The sequence below is a fragment of the Mauremys reevesii genome, linkage group 2, assembly GCF_016161935.1.
Source record: "Mauremys reevesii isolate NIE-2019 linkage group 2, ASM1616193v1, whole genome shotgun sequence".
Lineage (NCBI taxonomy): Eukaryota > Metazoa > Chordata > Testudines > Geoemydidae > Mauremys > Mauremys reevesii.
In genome coordinates, this window is record NC_052624.1 from 44523778 (window position 1) to 44534325 (window position 10548).

The window sequence follows — 10548 nt, forward strand, 5'->3', positions numbered from 1 at the left end:
TCTCAGAACAACTCTTTATGCAGTGGCCTGTTTGGCTGCTGGGCGGGCAATCACGTGGGCCTCATGTTCCCTGTTCCTGGTGTTTTTCATTGCCAGTGACTGTGTGGACTTGTGCTAGTTCTGTCAGCACAGGAGCACTGACAGTAGCCTTCTGGATCTCCCAAGAAACAGGGTCCAACTTAGGTTTTTTTAGATGTCTTTTTTTCCTCCTATAGGAATGACCCTCAGATGTTGTCATGACATATATCCTTGGTGCAGGTGGCTATTACCTTGGCAGGTGGATAGACACTTTCTGTTTGAAATCTCTCTTTTGCAATGGACATGTCTGTCTGGGATTCTTGTAAGAGTATATTTTTTTTTCCAGTTTTCAGGCACATAAATCTTTTGGTACCTACCTCAGGGTTAACTATCTTGGGCTCAAGAAGTTTGTTATATGTAGATTAAAGTTTTTGTTTTTCTACCTATAAGTCTCTGAAATGGTAGCCCTAATAAAACACTGAGGTGTGTTCTGATGATCCTCCAATGATAGTTGTGGAATCCTTGAATCAGCTACATTTTATTTTTTCACATTTTTGCTATTTGTACTGATCTTATTCTAACACATGTGACTATAAATAGTAAGGGCTTGACATGATGTGCTAAAATGAATATATCAAGGAGAATTGCCAAAATAAGGCACTTGTGAACTGTGGCCCACAATCAGTTATTAGCTCACTAATTAGAATCCCATGGTGAGCCAACTGAGGTTTATAGTCTATATGTTGCTATTTGATGCAGATTTCATATTTGGACACGTTATCTTCAATGGACATGTTTATTCTGGTCCAAAAGTTTAGGGAAAGAAAAATGGCAGTTCAACATGTCAGAGCACTGGACTGGGAGTCAGGACAACCTGGCTTCTGTTCCTGACTTTGCCACTCATTCACTCTGTGACTTTGGACACACAGTAGTGATGGTAAGAAATGTATCTTTATAGCTTGTGTGACTTTGGGACAGTCAGTCAAACATGGGAATTTGAATTCCACAGTGCAGAGGTGTTCTTAGGATCCAGATACTCCATGTTTGTAAAATGCTTTGAGATTATCGGAGTCTAGTTTATTATTACTATTATTGAATTTCAGTGAGTAAAGTACATTTCCCATCTAGCTTTTACCATTTTTTTCTTTTAATAAATTGAGTATGCATTTTGAAATAGCCAACTTGACTTCCTCTGGCTGTGAGCACATGTAACTTAGACATAAAGGAGGAAATGGCTATCCTTGGTAATTACTGTATGTACATTCACTCAACAAAACACACAATCTACAGAAATAGTGTATATTTTTTTAAAAAACCTACCAGAAGGTATTTGTAAGTAAGGTGGCTTTAATCTTACACTGAGCTAAAATAACCGTCTACTAGGCAAGAAAAAACTGTTCTAATTATTACTTTTATATTTTAGGTTATTATAGTTTATTTATCCTAGAATGTACAAGTAACTCAACATTGATATGATAAATACCCTTTGATACTTATTTTTATTTTGCAACCTTCAGAACACCATTAGTATATACTGAATGTAACTATCAGGGACCCTAATTTCAAAGGTTTGTTCCTCATTTTTGTGCCAAAAAAACCTGTTACACTAAACAAATTAAGGCAATACAAGTCTTACAAAGATGCTCAGTTACTATTCACGGTTTTTAATTTATTTTACTCTCCATTCTCTGCGATTGCATTTTGGAAGCCTGACAATTATATTGTCATCCCCCCAATCCCTTTCTCCCCCACCCCTATGATTGTGCCCTGAGGCAAATATTGATTCCCACTCCCCAAAATCCCTGCTGTGTTTTGAATGGAGCTGGAAGTAACAGAGCTGCCTTTCCTTAAAGGGACACTGTCAAGACTGATGGACCCAAAATGTAACATATATTAAGCAATTCAATGTTTTGTACTGTATTGATTATGGGGAATTATCAATTCTTTCTAAAAAAATGTCTGCAACATTCCTAAAATCCTAACTTTTCAGGAGGGAACTAGTCTTAGCTCTGTTTGCACAAACTGTCTTTCCATCCTGCTTTTTTGGTGGTGTTTTTTTGTCTGTTTTCCCATTCCTTTGAAGAAGCAGGGTATCACAATATGCACAAATCTTCACAAGGAGAGAACAGGCAAGCAGAGTGGAGGGAGAACACAAATGCCCATTATAACAAAGCTTGGTAGGTCCAGCCTTCCTCTTTGACAGATCTGTTAAGACAGCAAATGGATAGTTTTAAAGCATATTTCAAAGTTTCTGTATTATAGGTTGATGTTTTCTTCTTCACTTTCTGAAGACAGTGGTCAAATTAATCTCTGACATCAATGAACTCACACCAGAGATGAAGTTGAGCCTTTATATTTTTGAGGGTCCCACACAAAATGGCTGGTTTAGGGTTTGGGGGTTTGTTTGAGGTGTGTGTGCTAGGAAGAGGTTATTTGCTTGTTTGGTTTACAAATAGACATTTAGAGTTTTACTTATGTACTGCACTGGCATAGTGTGTCAATTTAAAGTTTGCAAAGTGTGTTAAGATAATGTCAGCTTAGCACTATTATATTTATCAGACTCCAAAGAATCTCTTGCATCAGCTTACAATCTTTAAGTTTTTATTGTAAACTATGGAACAAATGTGTTTCCTAAATTGCAAACACTAAACTTTAACTTAGAAACATCTGTTCTGATCCTAGCCTTGACTCACCCTCTTTCATTAGCTGAACTGCAGAATTTTTTAACCATAAAAATAAAAAGCAATTGTCTGCCCTATTCTATTCATTATCCTCTCACAACATATGGGGCTATTCTCCTCCCAAGCCTTCCTCTTTTTTCTTTTAAAGCAAAACCCATCAAGCCTGGCCTCCTTCACAGAGACACCCCCCCCCCCCCCTCCGCCCGCGCTCCCTTTGTGCCTTGGACAGGCTGAAAAGCAGCGCTTGGGCGACCCAACCTCCTTCTGCGCCTGGAAGCTGAGTGAGATATTGAGAGACGGTCCCTTCGGCAGGCAACTCAGGCGTCAGTTTCAAGGCTCCTCCCTTCTGGCGAACGGCAGACTGCGGGGCGCCTGGAAACCGGTCCGAGGGAGAGAGGCGAGGGGGAGCGCACTTGAGGGATTGACACAAATGGTCAGGCGGCGGCGGCGGCGGAGGCTGGAGCTGCCGCGGGGAGCCGCGCGCTGCCTCTCGCCACTCGGCTCTGCGGGGCAGTGAGGAGCGCTGGCGGGGCCGGGAGCGGGGCCGTTTCGGGGTGTCCCCCTCCCGCCGCCCTGCCCCCCTTCATGAGTCTCAAGTTTGATGCGGGCGCAGCAGAGGCAGCAGGCGGCGGCGGGAGCCCGGCTGGGGCGGCAGCGGCGCCGAGGCAGGGGCCGGCGAAGTATGGCTGAGCAGCGGGCACCCCCGGGGGCGGCCGGGCACGGCCGGGAAGTTCGCGGCGGGGGGACGGCGGCGGGCGGCAGGAAGAAGAGCAGCAGCAGCCGCCCCAGCTGGTGTCTCCGGCTCCTGCTGCTGCTGTGGGCGGAGGCTCCGGTGCTGCCTGCCCGGGGCCAGCCCCAGCAGTACAACGGCGAGCGGGGCATCTCCATCCCGGACCACGGGTACTGCCAGCCCATCTCCATCCCGCTGTGCACGGACATCGCCTACAACCAGACCATCATGCCCAACCTGCTGGGCCACACCAACCAGGAGGACGCGGGGCTGGAGGTGCACCAGTTCTACCCGCTCGTCAAGGTGCAGTGCTCGGCCGAGCTCAAGTTCTTCCTGTGCTCCATGTACGCGCCCGTGTGCACGGTGCTGGAGCAGGCGCTGCCGCCCTGCCGCTCCCTGTGCGAGCGGGCGCGCCTGGGCTGCGAGGCGCTCATGAACAAGTTCGGCTTCCAGTGGCCCGACACGCTGCGCTGCGAGAAGTTCCCGGTGCACGGCGCGGGCGAGCTGTGCGTGGGGCAGAACACGTCCGAGCGCGGCACCCCCACGCCCTCGCTGCTGCCCGAGCTCTGGACCAGCAACCCCCAGCAGCGCGGCGCGGGGCCGGCGGGCGGCGAGCGGGGCGGCCGCTTCGCCTGCCCGCGGGCGCTCAAGGTGCCCTCCTACCTGAACTACCGCTTCCTCGGGGAGAAGGACTGCGGCGCCCCCTGCGAGCCCGGCCGCCTCTACGGGCTCATGTACTTCGGGCCCGAGGAGCTGCGCTTCTCCCGCACCTGGATCGGCATCTGGTCGGTGCTGTGCTGCGCCTCCACCCTCTTCACCGTGCTCACCTACCTGGTGGACATGAAGCGCTTCAGCTACCCCGAGCGGCCCATCATCTTCCTGTCGGGCTGCTACACCGCCGTGGCCGTGGCCTACATCGCCGGCTTCCTGCTGGAGGAGCGGGTGGTCTGCAACGAGCGCTTCGCCGAGGACGGCGCCCGCACGGTGGCGCAGGGCACCAAGCGGGAGGGCTGCACCATCCTCTTCATGATGCTCTACTTCTTCGGCATGGCCAGCTCCATTTGGTGGGTCATCCTCTCCCTCACGTGGTTCCTGGCCGCCGGCATGAAGTGGGGCCACGAGGCCATCGAGGCCAACTCCCAGTACTTCCACCTGGCCGCCTGGGCCGTGCCCGCCATCAAGACCATCACCATCCTGGCCCTGGGGCAGGTAGACGGCGACGTGCTCAGTGGCGTCTGCTTCGTGGGCATCAACAACGTGGACGCCCTGCGGGGCTTCGTGCTGGCCCCGTTATTCGTGTACCTGTTCATTGGGACTTCCTTCCTGCTGGCCGGCTTCGTTTCCCTCTTCAGGATCAGGACCATCATGAAGCACGACGGCACCAAGACAGAGAAGCTGGAGAAGCTGATGGTGAGGATAGGGGTCTTCAGTGTCCTCTACACGGTGCCTGCCACCATAGTCATCGCCTGCTATTTTTACGAGCAAGCCTTTAGGGAACAGTGGGAAAGGAGCTGGGTCGCCCAGAGCTGTAAGAGCTATGCCATCCCCTGCCCCAATAACCACAGCAGCCACCACCATCCACCCATGAGCCCTGACTTCACTGTCTTCATGATCAAATATCTCATGACCTTAATCGTGGGCATCACCTCAGGCTTCTGGATCTGGTCGGGGAAAACACTCAATTCCTGGAGGAAGTTCTATACCAGGCTTACCAACAGCAAGCAAGGGGAAACCACAGTGTGAAACCCAACCCAGCCAGGCCGAGGGACACCCACCATCCCAACCAGAGAGGGCGGGTGAGGGACCAAACTCCACTGTGTGCCCACAATCCCAATCAGGGAGGGGGGGAGAGGCTGCAGCACATCCACTCTTGGCAAACTTTCCAGACTGCTAGCCATTTCTCCAGCCTGCAGGGAAGTGAGAGAAATGAGGCAGGTGGGGAAACTCCTGAGATGGGACAGTGTTTGCCTCCTGTGGGGAGTGAACATTATGTGTGGCTGGGGGAGAGGGTTGTAAATAGCCTCTGTAAGATTTTGTAAGTATATTTGTATTTGTAAATTACAAAGATCTCTCACCTTTTTTATTTTTAGGACATTTTAACTCATTTGCAGATTTTCCCCGCTGTTTTTAACTGGCATTGGATTTTATTTTTCATTTTAGTACAGGATGGAAAAATGAAAGGAACCAAAACAAACCACTCCTTTCATCCCAGCACAGGTTTTGTAATGGTTTTGCTTGGAGTTCAGTTGCATGAACAGCATGGCCTGGATTGAGGCTGCTGTAACGCCCTAAGGTTCCTCCTGACACAGGCTGGGTCCTGATCCCAGCAAGCCTACAAGATAGGTGGAAATGGGGAGGGGCACAGACACCTGACTTGATCCCTGCCCCATATACCTGAAGCATAACAGGGGAGTCTTGCTGTCTGCATCCTGAGGGGATGGAGGAGCAGGCAGCGTTACCTCACTTCTGTGAGCTCCGCCATGGATGGTGGAGGGGAAGATGGTCTGACCACTGCTGCTCAATACCAGACATGTCTAGTCCGTGCCATATATACCCAGGGAGATCTTATCCCTGCTACCAAACCTTTGAGGGAACAATCTCCTTAGCCCTGCCCAGAGGTGCCTGATCAGGGCAGAGCAGCAGACTAAACCTTTCTGTCAGCATTAGGTGGGGGGACTGGCTGCCTTCTGCTTTTTTAACTTAATTAAATTGTACCATGTGTTTGTTTTTTCAGTGGTCAGGAGTGGAGGTCTAATACCAGCTGCACCTGTAGTATGTCTGATGGCTTAAGAGAGATAAGAGGGTATAGATAGCAACCTTTATTTTTAACCTGTATAATAAACTTAATTCTTTTTTTAATGCAAACCCAAGAGGTGATTGATCTGGCTAATCTTTCATCAGAAATAGGGTTATTGACTGTTACTGTCCCAAAAGTTTCACAGTGTATGGAGGGAAGAAAGACTGAGGATAGTTATAAATGGTAATTGTTGTGTGCTCAGTTTCTTGGCTATCTGCTTCCTTGATGGGTCAGTTTGTGTGTGGTATAACATTGTTTCTTCTGACAATGAAACTGTTGAGGGAGAACTACCTGGAAGGTTGTGTTGAGGTACTTGATATTTACTTAGATCAACAGACTGCTCAATATAAACAGGGTCAGAAAATATGAGCTCAGTAAAAAGAAATTAATTGGAATGACATGCTGTATTCAGCTTTTTTATTAAATCTATAAGTTGACTTTTCAGTTTGGAAATATTTAAAACATTAAAATGCTCCTGTATTAAAATGCTCCATTATGTAAACATTGTGAAGGAGGGATGATTTATTCCACTATTAAAAAAACAACAACCAAGAAACAAAATACTTAATCTGTTGACCTATGAGACATTAAGGAAACTCTGATGTCCTTTCTAGTACCATAATTACATTGCATACTGTGAAGCATGTGTGCAATATGTCTATCTTTAAAAAATGTATGGTCCTGTGTTTTTTTAAAGAGGTTTAAACAAGACACATCAAATGTGACTCTTCACAGATGCATTTTAATATTTAGTCCTCTGTATGAAAAACAGCAGAATGCTTCTCTCTCCTGATTGTATTTTTTTAAAGTTTTTATATAACAAATGCCTGTATTTAGGTTCATAAATATTATCTCTGGCTACCATACCCTGAAATGCAATGGTATTGGAATTTGGTATTCATTTATTTCTTCCATTATCACAAGATCATCTATATTTATAGAGGAATAGAAATTTATATATATTAAATACCATATTTTTAATTTCTCTTAAATAAATTGAGGTTTTGTACAAAATGAGTTTGTCCTTTTACATATGTATCACAGTAATTCAATATATACGTATTCATTATTTTCATATATTACAAGGTGTGGGTGGTTTTTTTGTTTGTTTTTTAACTGTATTCACAGTACAAGCTAGAATTCAGTGTAGGAATGCATTATATAGCTTGTTTTTTATGTCTAGGCCAGTTCAGATTAATCCTTCAAAAGAACTAATGTATACTGTTCAAGATCCTCGATAGGATATGGTTGATGGTGTGAAATCCAAGAAGAGATCTGCTATATGGCAGGAGAAGAAAGAAGCTTGCAGAGGTTTTTTTTTTTTTTTTTGGCAAAGGAGAGGTTAAGTTGGAAAAACCCTTTTACATTTGCTATTAAAAAATTTGCCAGTTTCTCACTGCCAGAATCACATTCAAGCTATGTTTCTAAAATATAAACAATTGTCTTTCTCAGAATATTTTAGTATGCAGCCCTTTTTGTTTTCTTGGAATCTTGACTGTTTAGTTAAATCAGAGTTGTAAAATATGTACATGAAAATATTTCCATTAGGGTTTTTGAAGAATTACATACATTCTAAGCTTTTTTCCAAAACATTTTTATCATCTTCCAAAGTGCCTTTTTAGAGGTTTGGTTTTGGTAGGCATACTTGGATAATTGAGATTTTTGTTTCTGATGCTTTCCACTGTTATAAGGTAGTACTGTGTTTCATTATACGGTATTGTAGGGGATATAAATTGTTTATAAAAAAAAAACCAGGCAAAAATTAACATGCAGTATGAAGGAAGCAAGACTTAAAAATTAGAGGCAAAAATCTGTCCTCATAGACGTGAGAGCAGAATTTAACCATAGGGCTTTTAATTTTAGCATAAATGCACTGTCCATTTTCTTAAATATTGTCTTTTTAAAATAAATTCTCTGTTCTAGCAGTTAAAATTGTACTGCTCAGTGTTCAGCTCTAACGGTCTAAAGCACAAACCATTCAACTTCATTTGAAGTGCAAGTCCTTTATGGTCAGGTGACTAATTAGAACATTAGAGACATTTTGACCAGTTACCTTGAAACTGAATATTTGTTTATTCATTTATGCATTGCAGAAAGTATGTTAGGGTTATAACAATTTTTGTATTTAATAAGGGAAATGTAGTTTCTATACAAAGTAACATTTTGCTAGTCTACACATTTGTGGTCTGCATACTTCATAATTTGTACGTCCAAGATTTAAATGTAGGGTGTTCCACATTGCTCAATCTTTATTATTTTTGCAGAATAGATTACAGTATCTCATACAATTAAATTGTTGGAGCAAGCTCCATCTTATTCGTGCATCATTGTTGGTTTTGTTGTTTGTTCATTTGCATGCTAATTTGCAAAATTCAATAATTTTCAATAGATTACATAGTCAGTGGATATTATCATAGTGCACAACTTCCTTCTTGCATTTTTCTTTGGCATACTTTTATTTGTCTACATATTTCAAATGCACCTATCATGGTTTTTAGGACTTTTTGTAAAAGTCAAGTCTAAGTAGATTAAACAAATATGAATGTGTCTTCTTTTGGGCATATTAAAATAGCTTATGCTTCACCATTGTAAAAAACTCCAAACATGTCCAGTGTTCCATAGCTCAAGTGAATTTAGCTAGACATAGGATTTCTGACAAGGCTATGTATAATTGGTATACCATATTTATGAGCAGACTGTATTGTAGTATAAAAAGAAACAATGTTACAAAATTCGACTTTGTGTCTTATAAAGAAGATAATATAACAAAAGCTTTGCTACGGGAAAGTTTGACTGAGAGACTAAAGAATATTGGTAAAAGGCTTTCTTTAATCAAACGCCATGCTCTTTCATTTAGAATGCCACTGATCTAAAATGAGCAGGCATATATAAATAAACATGTTTCTCTAGCTATTCTCTGTAGAGGGCAATATCATGATAGCCTGGAGAACTGGGGATGCTAAACTAGAGTTCATCCTTCTATAACAGTAGCACTGTTTGTAAAGTAGCACACTTGCACTGTAGTTTCCGTAACAAATCCTATTTTTTCAGGGCTTTTAACTTGTTCACATAAATTATCCACAAAACTGCCAATTTATGAGGATATTTTAAAAGGCTAATTTTTAAAAACTGAAATGCTGCATTCTAATAGACCTAAATTCTACCTTAACATGGGGGGTGAACTTCTGTATATTTCTATCTCAATATCTGCTATCATGTACAAGTGCAATTAAAGATTCTTTCCATGTAAATGGTGAAGAGAATCCTCACAAACTTAGTTTATAGTGTGGCCTTTTGACTTGGAAACTGAGGTAAAGCTGTTATTTCATCCTCCATTCACCCTCTAGTGCCCAGACAATATAATTGCAATATTCTTGGTGGGTAACATCACCTAGCGTGCTAAGATCTCTGCAGTACCTAAACAGGGACATGTAACAACATAATTCAGCCTCAACTATGAATATCCTGTTTTTAAAGATCCAGTTAGATTTGTACTATTTATTATTTAGACCATAATGAGATCCAGCAACTTCAGTCCAGATCAAAGAAGGCCCTTCTGTGATGAGCACTCTTCAAACAAAGAAAGGTATGGGCTCTGCTACTAGGAGATCAGTCTTAAAGCCTCTATCTATCCTGCAAGCACTTATGTACATTAGATCCTGTGACGACTTCTGTCTTCTGCTATGTTGGTACTGGCATGCAACACCCCTAATCTTAAATCTATCAGACATACAGGTCACTAGCTGAGTTTGCAAGTTATACAATACCACACAAGAGAGGGAGGGACAGAGTTCTTTCTGTCTCAAAGATTGAATCCTTTGATGCCCTAAAAATGTTTACAGTGCAGAAGAGTGACGAGAGTAACACATTTTCTAAAGTTCAGCAGTTTTAGCATGTTAACGTTGTTTTTAAAATGAGTAAAGAGATAAAGGAAACAAAGCCTGGTGACTTAATAAGTGGAGGCATTGTTATTCAAAGACATCTTATTAAAACGGCGCTAACAATTTATGAAGTCAGTGGGAGTTTAGGGTGGTTAGCACTTCAAGAGACGGGTCCTTGATGTTTATCTTGTGCACAAAATCCTTTTGGGTTAGCCCAATAACTATCATATCAAGCTGGATAATATTGACAAGAGTGTCCTGTAAATAAACAAAGAGGAAAAAAATCAACACTTAATTTCATGCAACTATAAACTGAAATTTATACTGTACATTTACTTAAAGCTGTGTCAGTTTGTGAGGTAATGTTAAATCTTCTTTAAAAGCTATCAAGTTATAAATTAAGTGGCAAAATACTTGTATGGTTATTAGTAAGCAAGATTT

General features: G+C 43.0%; 1 protein-coding gene across 1 annotated transcript; it reads left to right on the forward strand.

Annotated features, from left to right (window-relative positions):
* The first annotated feature begins 3025 nt into the window (after positions 1-3025).
* On the forward strand, positions 3026-7185 carry FZD1 (frizzled class receptor 1). The gene has a single exon (XM_039522179.1). The coding sequence runs from the start codon at positions 3301-3303 to the stop codon at positions 5170-5172; it is 1872 nt and encodes a 623-aa protein (XP_039378113.1). The 5' UTR covers positions 3026-3300; the 3' UTR covers positions 5173-7185.
* Positions 7186-10548: the final 3363 nt, after the last annotated feature.